General features: G+C 39.1%; 1 protein-coding gene across 10 annotated transcripts in view; it reads left to right on the forward strand.

Annotated features, from left to right (window-relative positions):
* The window catches only part of MID2 (midline 2), a 78,696-nt gene extending 58,246 nt beyond the window's left edge, over positions 1-20,450 (forward strand). For 3 of the 10 annotated variants that reach the window (XM_014854639.3, XM_044763480.2, XM_044763481.2), the window contains exons 4-10: positions 185-292; positions 1,673-1,821; positions 9,583-9,710; positions 10,789-11,022; positions 17,719-17,880; positions 19,280-19,487; positions 19,859-20,406. In XM_014854639.3, coding sequence (XP_014710125.1) covers positions 185-292; positions 1,673-1,821; positions 9,583-9,710; positions 10,789-11,022; positions 17,719-17,880; positions 19,280-19,487; positions 19,859-20,261 — 1,392 coding nt within the window. In that variant the 3' untranslated portion in view covers positions 20,262-20,406. Of the gene's footprint in view, positions 1-184; positions 293-1,672; positions 1,822-9,582; positions 9,711-10,788; positions 11,023-17,718; positions 17,881-19,279; positions 19,488-19,858 lie in introns of all 10 variants that reach the window. The other 7 variants (XM_070503295.1, XM_044763482.2, XM_070503298.1 and 4 more) reach the window with 5 other exon arrangements.
* Positions 20,451-22,979: the final 2,529 nt, after the last annotated feature.

Consider the following 22,979-nt stretch of genomic DNA (forward strand, 5'->3'; position numbering starts at 1 on the left):
TGTCTGTGGTGCTTCAATGCCCTTGCATCATTAATATCATCATCTCTACCCTTCTTCTAGGAGTGGATCTTATGAGGGAGGTATGGAAGAAGTTGTGCATGCTTAGCTGTCAGTCCGAACCTTTGAGAGCCAGCAGGGGACAAAGGCAGCAATCACTGTGTAATACTCTGGACTTTCTTGGCAGGTGAATACTGCTATGCATGAGGCAAAACTTATGGAAGAATGTGACGAGTTGGTAGAGATCATCCAGCAGAGGAAGCAAATGATTGCTGTCAAAATCAAAGAGACAAAGGTAAAGCACAGCGCTTCAGTGAGGCCAAGGCAGAGTTGACTTTACAAATGTCAAAGTTTCATCCTGATGATTCCAGTTTGAACTTGGATCATGCAAGCAAGAAAAATGAGGTTGTAGGGAGGGAGGCAAAGAAGAAGCAGTGTTTGGCCTAGTGCTATGAATCCAGTAAAAATGATGGCAGTTCTGGGGTATTGGAAACATCCTATATCTTGACCTGGTTGGTGGTTACATGGGTGTGTAAATATGTGCCCAAAATCATTGAGTGGTACATGTCATATTTCGGTGTTTTATTGTATGTATGTTATAAGTCAATACAAAAAGAAAAAAGCAAAACACTCATGGTAGAAATGTGGGTCAGAATTATGGAAGGACCATGGATGCCAGTATAAGGACTTGGGACTTAATCTGAAAGGCATTGGGAAACCATTCTAGTTTCTTAGGAAGGAGAAGACTGATTGATATGGCAGGGGTTTGCAGGGTAGATCAGAATGGAATGATGCTCAAGTCAGGGCTTACAGAATGATTCTTGGTATGAGTTGATGAAAATCTAAACCAGGGAAGTGGCAGCACAAATGGAAGAACATAACAGGCATTGCTAAAAGGAAATGATGGGAATCGTCAACTGATTAGATATAAAAGATGAAGGAGAGAGAGAAGACTTCCAGGCTTTTAACCTGGGAACTGAAGAATTGTGGTCAAGAAGGTCAGGTGTGAGCCTCTGTGCATCTATATGGTTTTAGGCTGGTTGGTCTGCTGGTCAGTCTAGGGATTATATGTTCATGCTGTGTGTACAATGTGAGGTGTTATGAGAGCCTGGAGTGATGACTTTGTGCCATGCTGGGTGGTTCTAGCTAACAGAGGAATTGAAGTTTCTGAGAACGCAGATGGGTGAACACACAGGTATGCATAAAGATACTTAGACAAATATCTACATAGAAATGTAGATACTCATAAAGAAAAAGGAGATACTTTTTATTAAACATGTATGTGAAAATATATTGACAATAAAATGGAAACAATGGTGATCTCTGGGTGGTAGGGTTTCTTTTTATGTTTTATTTTCTAAATTTTTTATAATGAGCACGCATTGCTTGTATAATCAGAAAAATTAATGTTATGAATAAAAAGAGGAGGTAGATGACCTAGAGTATATGACTGAGTGTGTTGCAAGGTAAGTAAGTGGTCCGTAGGTGGGAGGAGGGGTTGGCAAGGCAGACATAGAGGGTAGGGTAAGAAGGTGAGTGGTTCGTACAGAGACCATGGGATATTAATAGGCCTTATTTTTAGAATCACTGCAGCAGATCTCTGTCATGTTGTTTTATCATTTTTAATTAAGCACTCTATGTTTTCTCTTATTTTTCTTTTGCTAATTCCTTTAAGGTTATGAAACTGAGAAAGTTGGCACAGCAGGTTGCTAATTGCCGCCAGTGTCTTGAACGGTCAACAGTCCTCATCAACCAAGCTGAGCATATCCTGAAAGAAAATGACCAGGCACGGTTTCTCCAGTCTGCAAAAAATATTGCTGAGAGGTGAGTTCCTTATATTCTTTTGATGTGCCTGCTGTTATGAAAAGGGGCCAGCTTAAAGTCACTTAATTCTGTTCAGGCATGTATGTAGCAGCTGCCACCTGAAGATTTTTCCAGCTGGATAGTTACTAAACCTCAGTGGCAGATTGCCCTGTGGATTTCTGGCGCCCTTCTGTCCATCTCTGCAGCCTACCAGTTTTTCTAATGCACAGCCAAACATGTGCCCTAGCTATGCCACAGCTCTCCACTGCCCACTCAGGGCTCGAGCTTTCTATATTGGCGTTAGTTTACAGGCAGAGAAACTTTTGGCCACATTGACAGGTGTGTGTCCTTCCTAAGTCTATGTGAAGTTTCTGTGGTTTTCATTTAGTTATTCCTCATGTAAATCCTTTAGAGCAGTAATTCTTAGGCTTTTATTTAGTCAGTCACCCCTTTGAAAATTTGATGAAAGTTATGAGCCCTCTTCCCAAGGGAAAAAATGCATGTAAGATATATACACATAAAATTTTGCATACAATTTCAGAGGACTCATGGATCTTTAGAAGCCCAGCTATGCACCACTTGCGAACAATCTGAGGTATAAAGTGAAACACTGTTCAGTCACCAAGGCTTCAATGGGCTACGGGGGTTCTTTAGGCCAGATTTGGCCTCCTTAGAGCTCCTTTTCATTCATTGAAGATTTTGTCTCCAAATTTACCCGCTTTTTTCTGTTGCTTCTGCCATTGTTCTGGGTGACCTTAGCAGTATCCACATGACTGGCCCATCCTGGCTTCTTGCCATCCCCTCCTCCAGTGACCCTCACCTCTGCTCCACTTCATCCATCCACTTCCAAGGCCCACATGCTGAACTTCTCCACCACTCAGAATTACACTTAAATCATAAATTAAAATATGCCACTTTCTAACCACAAGCTCTGTACTTACAGTTGTCTGTTTTTCTTCCAATATGTCTATTCTTCAACTTCACTGGGACTTCTAACTACTGACTACTACCTACCGGCTACCGACTTTTCACTTCTTCCTTTGGCCTATTTGAGGTCTGTGATTTCTCACTTCAGCTACTCTCTTTTCAATATTCCCAGTTCCCTTGCCCCACTGTCTTTTTATCACACCAACCTGATAAAACCCCAAGCTGAATCAGCCCAGCTATTCCCACCTTTTCCAGACCTATATTTGAGTTGCAGAACCCCACTGGAGAAAATTACACAACCAAAAAAGTTGGTACTATGATACCACAAATTTATGGCTTCTACTCTCACCTGGGCCCTTGGTACTGACCTGAAATCCTTCTGTGTTGCTCTGGTCAGCTTTCTTTTTTCCTTGTCTCTATCATGGCTGTTTCAAATTTTCTGTACTCAACTAAAACTTCTAAACCTGCCACCTTCCTGCTTATGCTCAGCAAATGACTTTACCTCCTATTTTATAGAGAGAGTGGTAGGTATGTAATGATAAATTCCTCAACTTCGTATCTATGTCCTCAGCTCACTGATGCTATGTTTATTTTTTTAAGTCTTTTTTTTCCTGTGGATTTCTTTTTTTTTTTTTTTGAGGAAAATTAGCCCTGAGCTAACATCTGCTGCCAATCCTCCTCTTTTTGCTGAGGAAGACTGAGCCTGAGCTAACATCCGTGCCCATCTTCTTCCACTTTATATGTGGGACACCTGCCACAGCACGGCCTGCCAAATGGTGCCATGTCCACACCCAGGACCCGAACCGGTGAACCCCAAGCTGCTGAAGCAGAACGTGCAAACTTAACCACTGTGCCATGAGGCCGGTCCCTCTCTGTGGATTTCATTTTGATAGTTTCTAATGATAAGTCTTCAATTTGACTAACCTTTTCTTCTATAATGCCTAATCTGCCATTAATTTCTCCAGTATATTTTTCATCTCAGATATTGTAGTTTTCATCTCTAGAAGTTCAACTTGGATCTTTTTATGTCTTCCATATATTTACTTAATGTATTTAGCCTTCTTTCTAGCTTTTTGAACATATGGAATACAGTTATAATAACTGTTTTAAAGTCTAACATCTGTGTCAGTTCTGGGTCAATTTCAATTGGTTGCTTTTTCTCTTCATTATGGGTTGTATTTTCTTGCTTCTTTGCATGTCTAGTAATTTTTCATTGGATGCTGGACATTGTGAATTTTATCTTATTGGCTGCTGTATATTTTTGTATTCCTGTAAGTATTCTTAAGCTTTGTTCTGGGACACAATTAAGTTACTTGAAAATAGTTTGATTCTTTCAGGTCTTGCTTTTAAGAATTGTTAGTTGACATCATAGCAATGTTTAGTCCAGGGGACATTTTTCCTCACTACTGAGGCAAGACCCTTCTGAGTACTCCACTGAGTGCCCCATGAATCATGAGATTTTCTAGTCTGGCCAGTGGGAACAGACACTATTCCTGCCCCTGTGTGAGCACCAGGGATTGTTCCCTCTAATCTTTTTTGGGTGGCTCTTTCCCTAGCATTGGGCAGTTTCCTCACATGCATGTGTTTGATGAGGATTTTGTTGAGTACTAGAAGGGAACCCTCTGAAGCTCTCCAGAATTCTCCCTGTGCAGCTTTCTTCTCTCTGGTACTCTGCCCTGTAAACTCCAGCCAACTTAGTCTCCCTGGACTCTCAGCTTGTGTTCTTAATTAGGGACTCCATCAGGCTCCACCTGATTTCCCCTTCATGTACCATTTTACTCCCTTAATTTTGTTGGAGCAAATTTTCCCATAGCTTCCTAAGAAAGACTAGATAGGAAGCAAATTTTTGAGAACTTGTTGTTTAAAAAAATACTTAAAATTTTCACATTTGATGGGTTGAAATGAATTTGTTATAATCTTGAAAGCATGGATCTATTGTCTCCTAACTTCCAGTGTTGTGTTGAGAGATTCACTGCTATTTGATTCCTGATCTTTTGAATATGACCTATGTTTTAAAATCTGAAGCTTTTAAGGTCTTATCTTTATCTAGTTTTTCTGAAATTTCACCAAGATATGCCTTGCTGTGGGGCTTTTATCATTCATTTTTGTTGGGCACTAAGTGGGTCTTTCCAATCTGAACTCTACTGACTTTTAGTTCTGGGAAAATTTCTTGTATTATTTCCTAATATTTTCCTCTCCTTTATTTTCTCTCTTCTCTCTTTTTGGGACACTGATTAGTCAGATGTTGGACATTCTAGATTTTTCCTCTAATTTTGAAATCTTTTGTTACCCATATTTTCCATGACTTTATCTTCTTGTTCTATAATCTAAAATTTTTCCTTGATTTTTCATCCAATCCTTCTATTACGATTTTAATTTCAGCATTCATATTTTTATTTATAAGAGCTCTTTCTTGATCTTTGTTTCTTTTTTAGCATTCTGTCCTTGCTTTGTGGATATAAGCTATTTGTTTATCTTTCTGAGGCTATTAATGATCATTTAAAAAGTTTTCTTCTAAACTGCATTGTCTTGGTTTCCTCCAAGTTCCTTTTCCTCGTTAGTTTGTTTTAGTTTCTGTGTCTTCCTAAATGTCTGGTAAGCTTTTGGTTGCCTGTTTGAATTTAAGCACTAAAGGGTGACTGGAAGATCTGAGGGAATGGGAATAGTTTGTTGCTTGGTGAACCTTGCTATAGGATTATAAAGTAGAATGCCAGATTTTTATTGAGTAGAACCCAAGTGTCAGTTCTGTAGGTGTTTTCTCTTGGGTCGTTTACCCCTGGATGGAATCCACCAATCTCCTGCTTCTGTGGGGGGATGAAGGGTATAAGCCTGGCTGCCACCATTCTGGGAGCCAAGCAGGAAAAGGGAGTTAAGGGTTTTATGACTGCAGAAAGTAAACCTCATATCTCCCACCAGGATGAGGGAGGGGTAGTCTCTGGTGAGTGGATCTTGGGGTCTAGCTTTTCCTCATGCGAATTTTCAGCTGTCTGTAACACTAAATCAGCTTGATGTTGCTGGCTTCCTGATCCAGCTTTCTCTGGTCTCTTATTGGTTATTGCCCATCTATCCCTTTTTAGCCTCCAAAAATTTTTGACAATCTCTCCCTCACTGGCATCTCTTTTTCCATTCCCTTTGTCTTTGTGGGTTTATGACTTTTTATTCTTTGACTGTGATTTCAGTGGGATTTCATGAGAGCAGAGATAAAATATATATTTAAACCACTGTATTTAATCATCCCCACTCACTCTTCAACTCTCTGAAATGTCTTCTGCCACTACTATACTACTGAAAGTGTTCTTTCCAAGGTCCAAATGAATACCTTGTTGCTAAATATAATAGATATTCCTTTGTTTTATCTTACTGCTTCATCTTACCTGATCTCTCAGTAGGATTTGTCCCTACTGACCATTTTTACTTGAAATTTTTCTACCATTAGCTTCCATGAACACTCCTTGTTTTCTTCCTACCTTTCTGGTTTCTTTTGCCTTTGTGAGCAACTCTTCCTTGACCTATTCCTTTAATGCTATTGTTCTTTGTGATTCTGTCTTAGGTTATTCTCTTCTCTTACTACACAGTTTCCCTGTTGCAAACTTATAGCTCAATTACCACCTAGATGTTGATGATTCCCAACTCTCTATCTAAATCTTCTTTTCATAGGCTCAGGTATAGCCTGTGGGGTAGGTGGAATAGATGGCTATCTATATGGTATGGCTTGAGAATCATCTACCCAACTTAAATGTCTTTCTCACTGGTCTCTCACAGGGTCTAAAATTCTTCCCCACCATTATTTATTGTAGCATATTAGCTGGGAGAGTTATTTCTTCCCCCTTACAAATGACACTTACTATATTGCCCCAATAGAGATCAAAGACTTGAGAGATACCTAATGTTGTGTTTTGCTTAAACATAGCAACACAGACATACAGACACACACTTACATATACCCCATTGTCATTTTTTTTTTAAAGATTTTATTTTATTTTTCCTTTTTCTCCCCAAAGCCCCCCGGTACATAGTTGTGTATTCTTCGTTGTGGGTTCTTCTAGTTGTGGTATGTGGGACGCTGCCTCAGCGTGGTCTGATGAGCAGTGCCATGTCCGCGCCCAGGATTCGAACCAACGAAAACACTGGGCTGCCTGCAGCGGAGCGCGCGAACTTAACCACTCGGCCATGGGGCCAGCCCCTACCCCAATGTCATTTTTAACTCATCCTTAACCTTCCAGCCACTGTTAACATTTAGGAGTATAGTATCCCAATATTTATATATATATGTATATATTTCACAAACATAAGGTCATGCTGTATATCTTATATTTTAACCTGTGTTTGAAATTTAACGATATATCACACACTTTCCTTGTCATTGAATATTATTGTATAACCTAGTTTCCAGTGGCCTCTTAGTATTTTAATCTCTTGACATATAACACATTACTTAGCTCAGTCTCCATTGGTACACAATTAGGTTACATACAGTGTGTTGAGTGCTCTTGTAGTTGTGTCTTTGTATACGTCTTAGTTATTCTCTTAGTAAAAAATTTATGAAGTAGAACTGTAGTGTCAAATAATATTTACATTTTAAACTATTTTGATATTTAATGCTAAATTTGGTCTCCGAAATTTGTGTCAATTTTAGTCCTAATAAAAATACGTAGGCATTATTTAATATAGGCATAAGAAGCTCCTATATTGTCATTATTTATAATCTTAAATGCTGTCTCGTTTTAATTTACATTTCTTTGATTTCTCACATAGTTGAGCTTTTTAATATATTTGTTTGCTTTTTGTTTCCATGTTTTGTGAATTAACTTTCTATTTTGCCTACACTCCTGTCACCACTTTACTTTTTGCTCATTCCTAGACACCTTAAAATCCGATCTGCCTCCAATTTTCACCTCTCTCAGTCCATCCAATGCAGCCAGAGTTCTCTCCTTAAAATATAAATTTGAGCATATCACTCCTCTGCCTAAAATGTTTCAGTGGCTCCCATTGCTCTTAGGATAAAGTGCACAGTTTGTAACATGGCCCACAAGGCCCTGCGTGACTTTGCCTAATTCTTCAGCCTTTAGGTAAGAGAGAACACACACACATCCACAAAGTCTTTGCTTAGCTAACTCGTACTCATCTTGTAGGTCATTGCTTAAAATGAAGTTCCTCTGGGGAGATTTCCCTTAGTACCCAAGTCCCTGCCAGGTGACTCTTGGATATACTGCACTCCCTTTGTAGCAGCACTTCTATTGCCTATTTAATGTTTTTCTCTTCCACGATCTGTGAGCTCTGTGGGGGCAAGGACCACAACTAACTTTCCTGTGTATCTCCAGTGCCTACTACCACAGTGCCTGGTACATTAGTTGTGCTCAGTAAGTATTGGACAGATGGGTGGGTGGGTAGATGGATGGAAGGAAGGAAGGAAGAAGGTTGAGGAGGCCAGGGGAAATTTCATGAGCCAATTTTCTGCCCTACCTCTTGCCCTAAAGAGGTTGTTGTCTTCTCACTCATGAAATTCTGAAAGATTGGCTATTCAGTGTGAGACCTTAAGATTGCACTGAGTTAGTCTTTCATTTGTTTATCCTGGCCTGCAGTTTATTCTTGAAAGATCTCTATTTTCAGAAACAGCCAGGAGCTATTGTTGGTAGATGTGTAGCAGGGACTAGTACTCATCTCCTTACAACTAATTCACCAAAGAAGTTTTCCCTCTGGTCTTCCTACATTCAATGCCTCTTCCCTCCACTCTAACCTGCATATTGTTGCCAAGTTAATGTTTCTTTTTATTCTGTCATTTGCATGCTCAAGGACTTCACAGGCTCTGATTCAGAAGGTTAGGCACAGGGCTTAAATATGTATGCTTTGGTCAAAGCTCCCCAAGATAATTCCAATGTGTAACTATGGTTAAGAATTGCCAAAGTATATTAAAATATACCTTAATATTTTTTAAAAAGGCACTATCTAAATGGTTAAGGGTATAGAGTTTAGAATTCAGTGAACATAGGTTCAGTTATATTTCTTCTGTTTTCTGACCCTTACTAGTTGTGTGACCTTCGGCAAATTGCTTAACCTTTATATGTGTCAACTTTCTTATTTACAAAATAGAAACAACATTTACTACACAGGTTATGGTCAGGAGTAAATTAGATAACGTATATAAAGTGCATGGATGGTGTGTTGTATATACTAAATGCTCAATAAATGTTAGCAGTGTGTTGTTGTAGTTAGTCATTCAGTTATTGATTCAACAGTTATTTATTCATATTCACTATGTGTCCAACACTGTGTTAGCGTCCATGGAAGACATAAGTGGTACAAAATATGAACCCTGCTCTCGAGATCCCTAGAATTAGTTGAGGAGATAAAACTAGCATAGCATTATACAATTAAAGAATAATAAAATTAAATGTAAATATTATAAAAGATCAAATAAAGTGTAACATTTAGGGGAAGGTTTTAACTTAGCCCCAGCATGCTGGCTTGTTGATTAGTATAAAATAGAGGGGGAGGAAAAAATCTCTCAAACTGCTCTTACCAAGCCTTCAAAGGTCTAGTTTTGATGCTGCTGGCCAGATGGAAAATGATGCAGAGGGGAAAAAATCCTGTATTTTCTTCTCAAAATTAAGACAGGATGGGGGAGTGTGTTTGAGGGGTGAACATATGTGAATAAATATGGTATAACACTTAATTGGTTCCTGATGAATAAAATTTAAATGGTTTCCATTGGAAAAGCACAAATATGATATTTTTCACTCAATGAATCAAGCCCTACAACTCATTTATTTTCACCTTGTTAAACCAGAAATCAAACACTGGATAAAGGTTGCAAACTTATTTTGATGTATATTGATGTACTTTTCTCTCTTCCAGGGTCGCTATGGCAACTGCATCTTCTCAAGTTCTGATTCCAGACATCAATTTTAATGATGCCTTTGAAAATTTTGCTTTAGATTTTTCCAGAGAAAAGAAACTGCTCGAGGGGCTAGATTATTTAACAGGTGTGAAAATATTGTGCTTTCCTTACCATTTTAATCCTTTTTTTGGTGTGCTTTTACTTTAAAATAATCTGAAAGGACAATATTTATAACGAAAATGCTTTTATAACCTTTAAAATGATACACATATCTTTTTACATATATTTTAGTTCATGTTTCAAAAGAAAGATTATTTGTCAAATATTTCTGGGGGTAGAATGGGTATACCATCCATACTAAGGTATAAAACAAGAAGTTGCTGATGGATTGCTCCTTACAAGCCTATCAGCAATATATTGTCGCTTGTTATGGTAGTAGAACACAGGTGGCAATTATGGAATATTAGAGAATGTCCCACATGGGTACAGGTATGACTCAAATGGTTTTAGGGAAACTCAGGAATTATCAGATTAGGAAGAAAAATGTCAGAAATATCTGGCTTGCAGACAGTTTTAAAAAATGAGGGATGCAGCCAGCCTGTTAAAAATGCTGGCTACCTTCAGGGTTTTTGAATGATTATTGCATAAGAAAAATATACACACACAATAACTGTTTGTAATTATTCTTAATATATTAAATAGCTGTCATTTATTAAATGCTGTCTACTTTATGCCAGACACTATATACTAATTTTATGTCATGAATCCTCACAACAAATCTATGTGGTAATTATCACCCCCATTTTACTGATGAGGGAACTCATATTAATTTTCACTTGGCTATACTGCCAAAAATATATAATAAAATATTGTGAAGTAAAAAGAAATAGGTTGAAGTTCATGTAATAAGAAAACCATATGACCACTTTGCTGTTGTATCTACATATGTTTGTACTGGTAGAGAAGACAACTGGGCAATTATTTCAATAACTTAGGCTTTTATCTTTGCCTAAAATATCTTTATCATTGAAGCAAAAGTGGTTTGGGGGAGCTTGAGGTCTCAGCACTTGGCTTTAGGTGGTATAGTATATGCAATCTATAGCTTCTTTTATTAAGAAAACCTCCTCTTCATGGGATGTTGGCTTGGGCAACAAGAGTAACAATTGTAAAATTCCAGAACAGAAGGTGTGCTTTCCTTACCTCTTTTCCACCTTTCCTTACAGCCCCAAACCCACCATCTATCCGAGAGGAACTCTGTACTGCCTCCCATGACACCATTACGGTCCACTGGATCTCAGATGATGAGTTCAGCATCAGCTCCTATGAGCTTCAGTACACCATATTCACTGGCCAGGCTAACTTCATCAGTAAGTCATGGTGTAGTTGGGGCCTGTGGCCAGAGATAAGGAAATGTAAGGAAGCAGTAAGCTGCTCAAGATTGGCCGGGGCGCCACGAGGCAAGTGTTTGTAAGACATGTCAGGTTGTTTAGTATAGTGTTTCGTAGACAGTGTAAGCTTTTAGGGCATTGCAAAAACCTTACTGATGGGTCACAAACAAGTTGTGTATTTCTTTGCTGGGCAGTCCCTGGGGATGCTCCCATTTGTTTATGTAATCTTTAGCCTTTCCTCAGTTAATTCATGTCACTCCACTCTCCCAAGTCAGAACACAGCTCAGAAATCATTCCTGGGTAGCTAAGCCACCATCATTGCTGATTCTATGTGTGTGAACATCTCTCTCCTTGACTCTTCTTCCACTTCATTATCATGGTAAAATACACTATGTTCAAAGACTACTACTTCCTTTATTGTACCTATTTGTATCAGTGAATATAGTGACAAGCCTCCTGCCTCTGTCACTCTTCCTTTTACCCATTTTCCCTTTCCTCCAAGACTTACACCGAATATAAAAATATGTGGGTGGGCCATAAAATGAAAGGTATTCCAAAAACAGTCATTTAGCTTACATGTTATGGTTTCACCTTCTGACGAATTGTAGTAAGATAAGGCAGAGTAGGAGCTTAACTAATCAATTGCCAGACAATAGGGGTCGAACTGCAAGTTCCCCTTAATGTGCTGGAGAAAAATGGCAACGAAGGCAGAATGAAAGCTGGATCAAGACTAGAACTGATTCCCACCCTGAGGTTGCATCTGCATAGCTGCAAATTAGTCTTTTCTTTTACCTTTGTGTTTGTGCTTCTGTGTCTGACTTCATAGGCCCACATGAAAGGAGTTTTTCCAATGAAACCCTCCTGATAGGCTTCCTTTCCCTGCTTTGAGATAATCCTGGGCCACATGGTGGGGTGGAGAGGTGAGAGGGCATTTGGGGTCAAACTCTAAAAACACTTGCCTCGTGCAGCTCCCACCTAAGCCACTTGGCCTGGGTAGCTGTGTTCCTGGGTGTTTCTTCAGGTTGTGAAGTCACAAACGTTAAGTCCTCCCCCCACATGACTTGTCTGTACTTGTCTCTCCTGCTCTGGAAAGTCTTAGAGCCAGCAATTGTACTGCTCTTTCCTGATACGGGGAGAGCAGTGGTCTCCTGGGAGTTGAGAATAAGTCCAAGAAGTGACAAAGATCTAAAGGCTGTCACCTCTATTTTCAAGGATATATAGTCCTTTGTAAAGAAAGGCTTAAAGGATAATTCTTAATATCAATAGGAGCATAGCATCTTAGAATTAGAAAAGACCTTAAAAGTCATCCTGTTTAATCTTCTTCTCTTCTACCAGACACTCAGTAGATGATCATCCTGTCTCTGCTTGATTATTTCTAGTGATGAGTAGCTCACTTTTAACAAAACAACCCATTCAATTGTTGTGCAGTTATAAATAATTGTCACTGCTTCCTTATAAAAGGCCTAACTCTTCCTCCTAGTAAATAATAATGACAATAATGATTTACATGTGTATTATGCTTTGCCATTTACAAATGCTCCAGCATGCATTATTTCATTTAGCTCTCGTGAGTCCTTACTTAGCCTTATGAAATAGATAATATTAATTCTATTTTATAGGTTAAGAAACTGAGGCTCAAGTTAAATGAGTTGCCCAAGGTCACAGAGCTACAAACTATTGGAATCAAAATTTGAACCCAAGCATGTCAGACATCAATCTTAATGCTCCGTGAATTAAAGCACAGATACCACAGAATTGAAGTGAACCACAGAGTGCTCCTTGAATTAAAGCACAGTTAGTCCTAGTCCTGTCCTTTTGTGCCTCACTAACAAACCTAATCCATCTTTCACATGTCACTTCTTCATTGTCCCAGTGCAGAAGACAGCTGGGTTATTTCTCTTGTACATTAGCTGGTGCCCCCCTGCCCCATACCTGTTTTCCAGCAGCCACATTGGCTACTGAGTGTTGACTGAGCATACAGTCAGCTGAAATCCCAAGGTATTCTAAATCCTGTTCCTATATATACAATTGAGTGTCTAAACTAAAAACAACACTTTGAATTTGTCCCCATTACATTTTATCTGGTTAGCTTTGATTCCTCAGTCCAGCTGCCAAAATCTTTTTGAATCCAATTTCTGCCTTCCAATGCATTTACTTTCTTCCCAATCTGCTTTTTATGTCTTCCTCCGATCATTGATAGAAAAGTGGAATGGGACAGGGACAAGAGCAGAGCCCTGAAACAAAATTTGGATGATAATGGGCAGATAAGATGAAATGATTTTACTAGGAAAAAATATTTAAATTTTACTAGGAATAAATATTTGCTAGGGATAAACAAATTATTTAGAAATATTAATTAATTAATTAATTAGAGGCCTGCCAATCTGGCCTGCCACTATTGACTGAACCTCGGTTCTGAGAGCTGCTTTCCCTTGAAGTTTTTCCACATTTTCTCTTTTTTTAAACCACTTTATTGAGGTCCAGTTAACATACAAAAAGTCCATCAGCAGATAAATGGGTAAAGAAAATGTGGTATATACATACAATGGAATATCTTTGAGCTTTAAGAAAGAAGAAAATTCTGCTATTTGCAACACCATGGATGAACCTGGAGGGCATTGTGCTAAGTGAGATAAGCCAGACACAGAAGGACAAATACTAAATGATGTCACTTATATGAGGAATCATAAAATAGTCAAACTCCACATTTTCTTTAACCAGAAATTTCTTCCCTGTTGGTTAGAATTTTGTCTGGAGAAGTAGTTCCCCTTATTTTTTTCCAACTGTCTTCCTTCATTTTTAACTTTCTCCCCATCTCATCTATGATTTGAAATGGTCCAAGCCAATAATATTTCAGATGATGCTGTTAGCTGAATGAGAATTTCAACAGATATTTGGATGATTGTCTTCTCCATTACTGTATATCTTACCTCTGTTTCAATTTTGTGTTTTGCATTATGAAAGCACTGGCTATAACCTCTGTCTGGCGGGGCAGTCTGTAACATACTGCCACAAAGATATAACTTCTGCTTCCCCTCCTTTTCATTCTCCTGCAAATGCTCTCTCCACCACACCTTTCCACTCAGGTTCATGGATTTCCATATTGTGGTCTTTCCCTTTTGAACAATATGTACTTCTATTACCATAATTCAGTCATAAATGTCATTTCACCGAGTCTCAATGATACCCAGAGGATCATATGTTTACCTTTTTTAAATTTAGAAATGATTTCAAAATTACAGAAAAGTTTCAAGACTAGCACAAAGAACACCCATATACTTTTTCCCCAGATTCACCTCTTGTTAATATTTTGCCCCATTTCCTGTATCATTTGCTAGCATTCTCCATCTCTATTTTTGGGAACCATTTGAGAGTAAGTTGCATACATCATGGCCTTTCACGCCTAAATTCTTCAGTGTATGTTTCCTAAGAATAAGGAAATTCTCTTACATAACTGCAGTATGGTTATCAGATTCCAGAGATTTAATGTTGATGCAATACTTTTTATCTAATCCACCATTCATATTCCCATCTTCACAGTTGACCTACTAATATCCTTTATAATGTATAAAGGACCCAATATTGTCCTTTACAGACTAAGATCAGGTATTGCATTTGTCATATCTCTGGCCTTCTTTAATCTGGAACATTTCCTCAGCCTTTCTTTGTCTTTGATGACATTCACATTTTTAAAAGTGCCCTTTTATTTCTTTTTCATACTGTGCTTTATTTGGGGTTTGTCTCCTCATGATTATATTCAAATTATGCATTCATGACTGGAATACTACGTAAGAGGTGTTGTGTCCTTAGGACATCACATCTGAAGGTACACATGTCCACTTCCCCTTCATTGATGATGCTAATTTTGATCACCTGGTCAAAGATGTGGCCTGATTTCTCCACTGTGTAGTTACTGTTTTTCCTTTTGCAACTAATAAGCAATCTGTGTGGTGATACTTTAAGACGATGAAAATCTCCTGTTTCCTCACCAAACCCATCCCACCCTCACTCTTGTTTTAGCATCAGTCCATGACTCTTGTCTGATCCAATATTTACTCTAATGATTGCAAAATGATGATTCTTTAATTGTGCCTTCCCTCCCACGTTTACAAGTTGGCACTCGGCATTTTACTGAAAGCAAAAGCCCCACCCTCAAAAAAAACCCACCCTCCATTTGTTTTTTATTTATCTACTTATTATTATGGACCCATGAGTTCTCTTTTTTTCAGTGGTTTATAGTTCTTTACTGCTCTTACTTATTTTGGTGCTTAAATTGCCCAGATTTAGCCAGTGGGAGACTTTTAACCTGACTCCTGAGTCTTTATATTCATTCTCCCATCATTTTCTTGAGCACTTCCTTACTTTCCAGCATAATAAAAGGTTCTAGGCTCATTTTGACCATATCCTGCCCCAGCATTGAAATCAGCCATTTCTCCAAGGAACCTGGTTCCTTTTTGTGGGAGAATGGTATTAGAGACCAAGACCTGCGTACTAGAAATACACACATACACTCACGTATTAACATATGTATGCACATACACATACATGTATATATTTTAGAAATCATGAGTTCATACCAATACCTCCCATTCCAGTCCATCCCCACAGCTTCTTTCCTGCCTTCTCCCATTCCATCTTTGTATGTTCTTACTTCCACAATGAGGACCCTGGCTCCCAACAATATCAACACATGTACTCATTTGCTCAATCCCATAATATATCTAAAGTCGTTTCAGAATGGCTTTGCTCATACCACTACACAAACAAACAATAGTTCAGGATTTGTTTGCAGGTCTCCGCCTGCCTCTGTCCCCTTGGTGATGTTGTTTGTCATTTGCAATGCAGTTGGGTTCATTTGTTTCAGTTTCCCTTCAGTTTTAGTCCCCAGTCTTCCCATTCATATTGATTTCACTTTAATTTTTTGAATTTGTAAAACAACAACATGTTTCCAAGAGGGAGAACTATACAAAAAAACTTATACTCAGAGAAGTGTCCTTCTCTCTCATATTCTTTTAATCCTGTTCCCCCACCCCTATCACTTGTAAGTAGCCAATTTATTATTTTCTGGATTTTTCTTCCTGTTGTCATTGTTTTGTAAATCCAAGAAAATATAGGTATGTTTTCTTATTTGTCTTTTTTGCAAAAAAGGTAGCATACTATATATGCTCTTTCACAATTTTATTTTTTCAGTTAATAATATACCCTGGAAATCCCTCCATATAAGTTCATAGAGATCTTCCTCATTCTTTTTTACAGCTGCAAGGTACTTCGTTGTAAAGTTTGTTGTGTTTTTTGTTTTGTATGGTTGGAAGGATATCTGGAAGATCATATATTTTGTATTTGTATTGAAATTCCATGTACAGTTTATGATTCATACTGTGCATAGGTACATAGACAGCCAAGCACTCAAACATTGTTCCGGGCCCTTAATTCTTCTTGTATTTCCATAGGAATCACTGAGCATCTCCACAAATTATTCGTCTTTCTATAGCAGGTCTATTTGCCCTCCATTATGCTTCTTTTCCTTGTTTTAATTTAGATTTTTTCAACCTCCCCCACCCCCAAATTAATTATAAAACCCTCATGATCAGATCTCTTTCAAAATGCTCATTATTGTTTTCAGTTTTTAACCTCACTAAACCCTTTACTAGAGCTGCATAGAAGTGACTAAATTCACTGCTCATTTTCCTTGCCCTTTCCTTTCCACCCTCTGGTAGAATTGTGGTTAAAAAGCTGTAAACTGACTGAAAAGAAGATAATGGAAGAGACAAGTCTTGATCATTCACAAACCAGAATATCGATCCCTCTTTTACTAAAAGTTAGCCCTATACATGTTTTTAATTATGTACATTTTTCTCTGTTTAAGTCAATGTTTATGGTCTAAAGAGTTTCAAAAGCAGAAACCTAGATCTCTGATCCCTTTCTCTACTTGAGAGGGAAGAAGGTTCCAGACAACAGTGTGTTCCTGGACCACTCAACTTCAAAAGAGTGTTGGAATCAGAACCAGGAAGGGGTAAAAATGGGTAGTGTCAAGTGAGGAGATGATATTTTGCTTTGGTTATCATGTCATCTCCTGGCTTCCTTGTGATACCTTAGAGCCCAGCTGGTTTAGAAGTAAGGGTGAGGATGGGGTGGGAGAGTTGAGTCATAAGCCCTGAGACCTTGCAGAGGCAAAGACACATTGTTGTTCACCCTACGAATTGTGATGTAGTGGAAAGAACACTGGACTAGGCTTAATGAGACCAGGGTTCTACTCTCAGTGCCATCACTAGCTATCTGTGGCCTTGGGCAAGTCACTTTTCTTCTCTCCATCTTAGTTTCCCATTTGTAAAATGAGGGAAATATGGTGTCTAGGTGTCCTTTCGGCTCTGAGATTCCATGTTTCTGTGCTCTGCATAGGACTTCTCCATCCATATGAGGCCAGACTTAGCTCTCAGAAGATTGGACCTTTGGGGTAAAGATCTAGATACTCCATAAAAGAAATGATTCTGTGGTTCTGTATAGTAGCTTTTCCTGTATTATTTGGCAGGAAATTGGAGTAACCTAACTTTCACTAGTGGTTATATTCAGTTACCACAAGTGAGGAGCCTGGCATAAGCCTAGATCCATGGGAGAAAAGAAGTAGAGGAGATTCATCTCACTAAGTCTCAAAAGAAAACAAAATGAAATTCACTTTTGGGGGCGTTTATGATGAATTTTCAGTGTGCTTCTCATCCTATCTCTATTACCTGCTGGTTAACATCCTTGTCTTTCCCCATGTTACAGGCCTGTATAATTCAGTGGATAGCTGGATGATTGTGCCCAACATTAAACAGAACCATTACACAGTGCACGGACTCCAGAGTGGGACACGCTACATCTTCATTGTTAAAGCCATAAACCAAGCAGGCAGCCGGAACAGTGAACCTACCCGACTGAAAACAAATAGTACGTTATGGGGATTCCAAAAGGAGAGGTCACTTTTCCCCTCCATGCTAGGGAGCAGGAACCCACATAAGTGCAAGAGAGCAGAAGCACCGGGTAGAGGGGCTTTGCGCTTTGGGCACAGGGTTTGCTCGTGCCCCTGGGAGGTAATGTGGATACAGAGATATGCATAAAATAGATGGTGCCTTGGGAGGACAGTAGTGAAGAGTTCTCCGCACTCCACCCGACCCCATGCTTGGGGGACAGTTGAGTAAAAGAGTACTATTTGTGATAATCTGGTAAAATCCTATTGCAGAGAAGCCATACCTGTTAGGAATGCTTTTGAATGCAAGTGACAGAAAATTCAGCTAACTTAGCTTAACAAATAGTTAGTAGCTTAAAGTATTTTTTTCTCTCACATAGAAAGACATTTGAAGGTAGGTGGTTCCGGGCTGGTGCAGCAGCTCTGTGATGTCGTAAAAGACCCAGGCTCCCTCTCCCTTTGTGTTTTGGATTATTGCCACATGGTCACAACCTGGCTACTGCAACCTCTAGATGTCATATTTCCTTTCAAGACAGGAAAAAGGGGGAAAGGGTTGGAATACATGATGGCTATCCCTTTTATTGGAAACCAGGCACTTTCCCAGAAGCTTCCCCGACTTTGTCTGACTTCTGCTTCCATCTTCTTCCATCTTATTAGCCACTCCTAGCAGCAAGCGAGGCTAGGGGCTTGAGTATTTAACTTTGCTAGCCTCTGTAGTGAAGGTGGGTTAGAGAGAAAAAGTAGGGCATGGGTGTTGTATTCGCCAATGGTGTCTGCCATAGATGCATTTTGTATAATACAGCTCTTGCCATACCCAGCAATTGGCTCCTAGCAACTGGTTTTGTCATATGACTTTTGTGAATGATCCTACACAACAAATATTTTCTCTGATCATTGATAATGCAATAGTCACTCTAACAAAGTTACCTAATTATACATTATTTACATCCCAATTGTAAGAGGGCAAAAATTTCCTGTTGCTGAGTTATTCTCAGGGTCTTCTTTGTTCTGCCACCAAGCAGCAATTATCTCATCAATTCCCTCACTTTGTCTCACTGCAAACACTGCTTCCCCTAAAATCTGCTCAAATCCCAAACCACCCACTGAAATAAAGCAAAGTGCAAAATATATTTGGGAACATGAGACCCTGAGAGCCCCGTTTTCATTTGATAATATGTGAAAGGGGGACAGCGTTTTCTTATTGTATTGAAAACAGAGGCTTCTGGCCTGTTTTCTTAACATAAGCCAAAGAGCAGCCAACTTGCACTGACCCAAGAATGATCGTCATATGGAGGCTCCTCTGGTAGTGACGGTCCTGGAGGACAAAGATAGAATTCTTAACTACTTCCTCATGCATTTGCTTTTTTCTGCTCTTTTCAGGCCAACCCTTTAAACTGGATCCCAAAATGACTCACAAGAAGTTGAAGATCTCCAATGATGGATTGCAGATGGAGAAGGATGAGAGCTCTCTGAAGAAGAGCCATACCCCAGAGAGGTTTAGTGGCACAGGGTGCTATGGGGCAGCAGGAAATATATTCATTGACAGTGGCTGTCACTACTGGGAGGTAGTCATGGGTTCCTCAACATGGTAAGTGGATCTCACTTTTCTTTTCTCTTCTCTCCCCTGTTGTTAGGTTCCTGGGAGATTCCGTTCCGTAGCATAAACATAATACCAGTAAGTCAAGGTTAAAAGGCATGTGGTGAAAACCACTCCTAGAAAACTTTGCCAGCGTCTTTTAATAAAATCATGGAAAACATACTGAGCTAGGAGTTGGAAACTCCTACATCACTCTAATTGCTAACTTTTCAAAGCTCTAGTGGTGTCAACATTATGGATCTCAATGTAAACTGTTTAAGGAAGAAACATGTATTCTATTTCTTATATATCCTGTATAGTGCCTGGCACAACTCATATCATTAATAAATGTTTATTTCTCTTGCCTTTCCACTGTCTCACAGGTATGCAATTGGCATTGCCTACAAATCAGCTCCCAAGAATGAATGGATTGGCAAGAATGCCTCCTCATGGGTCTTCTCTCGATGCAATAGTAACTTCGTAGTAAGACATAACAACAAGGAAATGCTGGTGGATGTGCCCCCACAGTTGAAGCGTCTGGGTGTCCTTCTGGATTATGACAACAACATGTTGTCTTTCTATGACCCAGCTAACTCTCTCCATCTTCATACTTTTGATGTGACCTTCATTCTTCCAGTTTGTCCAACATTCACAATCTGGAACAAATCCCTAATGATCTTGTCTGGCTTGCCTGCCCCAGATTTTATTGATTACCCTGAGCGGCAGGAATGCAACTGCAGGCCTCAAGAATCCCCTTATGTTTCTGGGATGAAAGCTTGCCATTAAGTTTCAACAGAGCATATAATTCACTGGCTCTCCAGTTCAGCAGTTTTTTCCCTCCTAAACCTCAGTTAGTGTCCAATATCCGAGATACAAAAATAAAGTTCATTTGAAGCATCCAAAATAATTAGATATTATAGATTTAATTTTTTTGCATTAAAACTTGTATTTGAGTTAATGTATTGAGTTTCTCAGAACAAATTATCTGAGTAGTCTGTGTTCAAGCCATTGGAGAAGAAATTTAGAGAATTCCTCTCTTGTCATTGGAGAGTTAGAAATTCCCAGCGATTTAGGAGTATGAATAATATTGGGCGGAATTATGGTAATTCTAGGTACACAATGTAGAAAGCTGCTCTGAGCAAAGGGCTAGCCAGCCAGAAAGGGACGGGTTTCAGCCTTTCCAGTACTGGCCAATTTGGCCAAGTAGAATTTTGAAATGTCAAATGATCACATATTATATGTAGCTTTTGATAAAAACCTAAAATCAAGGATTTATTATAAAGAAAACATGTATGTGTACATATAATATATATAAAATGAATATATAATACATATACCTATGTATTATATATTCATTTTATAATTATATATACATAATAAACTTTTTAATTTGCTCATTTGAGCGAGAAATATACTAGAAGGGAAAATAAATTATATCATCCATTTTTGTCTCCTAAAGGGAACATGAAAATCCTGCTACACACACATGTACATGCAATAATGAGACACTTAGTGGGAAGAGCTCTAGGTTGGATTCAGAAAGATTGGGGGACAAGATTGCACAAGAGATGCTATTGCTAAATAGGAAACTGATCCAGGTAGAAGCGTTCTATGTAGCAGTTTCATTGATGCTACCTAATGGAGGAGGTTCGCCTGAATTGTTAAAAATTCCATCAAAGGATATTTCAAGGACATACAGTTTTATTACTCTCAAGTACATACAGTTACTAGAATTAGGCTAAAAAAAGAGTTGCCTAATGGAGGTTCTTTAGGAACCCACTTTATTTACTTAATCAGTAAGAATGGAGAGTTATAGATGCAACAACTGTTTGCATATAAATGTACTTGTATTTTCAGATAAAACACTTCTGAAGTGCTTAAGAATGCCTGAGAACAGTTTGTTTTCTTAAACAGTTAAATAATCATTCCTCTTGTAATCTTGTTTGCACTGTTCATCTGCTCAGCCACCCCTTCATGGCAAATGCAGATGGAAGCTTCATCCCAGTCCTCATCACTGTCAGCGAAGGGACTCAAGCTGTATGGTCTGTTTTTGTCAGTTCCACAGCAGGGAGTGAGGATGTCAGAAACAGAGCTTTCTCCTTTCCAGGAGCTGAGTTTGCTTCAAGGACTCCACTTCTTGGGAGTTGTGAAAATACTATTGTTGTGCAAAGTGGTAGCTGTAACCAGCCCTGACATTGGAGCCTTGAAACAGTGCCCAAACTTCGCCCATCTTCCTTTCCACCACCTTGGTGGATGTTCTTCATTAATTCATTCAACGAACTGCTAGATGCCAGGTACCACACTGCTGCTGACATATTGATAGAACACAGTCCCTGCTGTCACATGGCTTACTATTCTGTAGGAGAGACAAAGTATTTATATAAATCCCCCAAATAACAGTTTTGCATTGTTTGTTTGCCTAACGTGGAAAGCAGGACTGATGCAGATAGAGATGGCAGGCTCAAACTTACATATCTAGTGGCAAAGTCAGCCTTTTGGTTTTAAAAACCATATGTACTTACTGCTAATCATGAAATGAGCAACCTCAGTAAGATTCAGCAGTGCTGGGAAATAGTGGCTGTAATGGAAAGCTCATAGCCTTTGGACTGAAATAATCCTAGTTCCTCTGCCATTTAGTAGCAGTAGGACCTAGGGCAAGTACTTCACTTCTCTGAGCCTGTTTCCTCTTCTGTAAAATAATACCTACCTCATGAGGCTGTTGCAAAGATTTGAAAAGGTAGCACATGTAAACTGCCTAGCACAGCACCTGGCATTTAGTTAAGTGTGCAAGAAATACTCGTCTCCTCCCCCAGCCCTAGCCCCAATACAGTGTAGCGGTGCTTTAAAACGTACGCCTTTCATTTCTGTTACTCTGGTCTTTCCTCTAGAGCCTATCCCCAGATTCTTAAAACAAATGATTTTTCCCCTTCATAAAACCTTTCACTGGCTCCAATAGCATTCAGTAGAATGTCCCAATTGCTTAGGGATTGGCTTTTCAGGTCCCCATTTGCTGTCATAGCCTCATCTTTTGCCACTTTCTCTCACAGTGGTAATTCTAGCCAAGCTTAACTGTTTACACAAGTTGTTCTCTGGGCCTGGAACAGAAACATTATTAGTAATTTTGATGCCCAGAGTAAACAGTAAGAATTACTCTTAAATATGATAGTGTGAAAATGCTCTAAGTGCAGAACACTCCACCCCCGCTCCAATCCAATTCCTTTACCTTGTTTGGATTCCCCATGCCATTCACTCTTTGTGTGCTTTAGATTTTAGTGCTCTGGGACAAAGCAATACCCCCACCCTACTTTTGACTCAAGACTGGACTACCTTTCCCCAGCCCTGCCCCTCTCAACTAGATTAACTCCAGACCCCTAGAGGTCCCAGGGCACCCTGAGCATCCCCACCTCTCAGCAATAATCACACTGTATAGCAGTGTTTTTCAAAGTGTGGTCCTTGGACCACCTGTTAGGCTCACCTTTGGTGTTTGTTAAAACAGTTGATTCC

This window comes from Equus asinus, chromosome X (assembly GCF_041296235.1).
Source record: "Equus asinus isolate D_3611 breed Donkey chromosome X, EquAss-T2T_v2, whole genome shotgun sequence".
Taxonomy (NCBI): domain Eukaryota; kingdom Metazoa; phylum Chordata; class Mammalia; order Perissodactyla; family Equidae; genus Equus; species Equus asinus.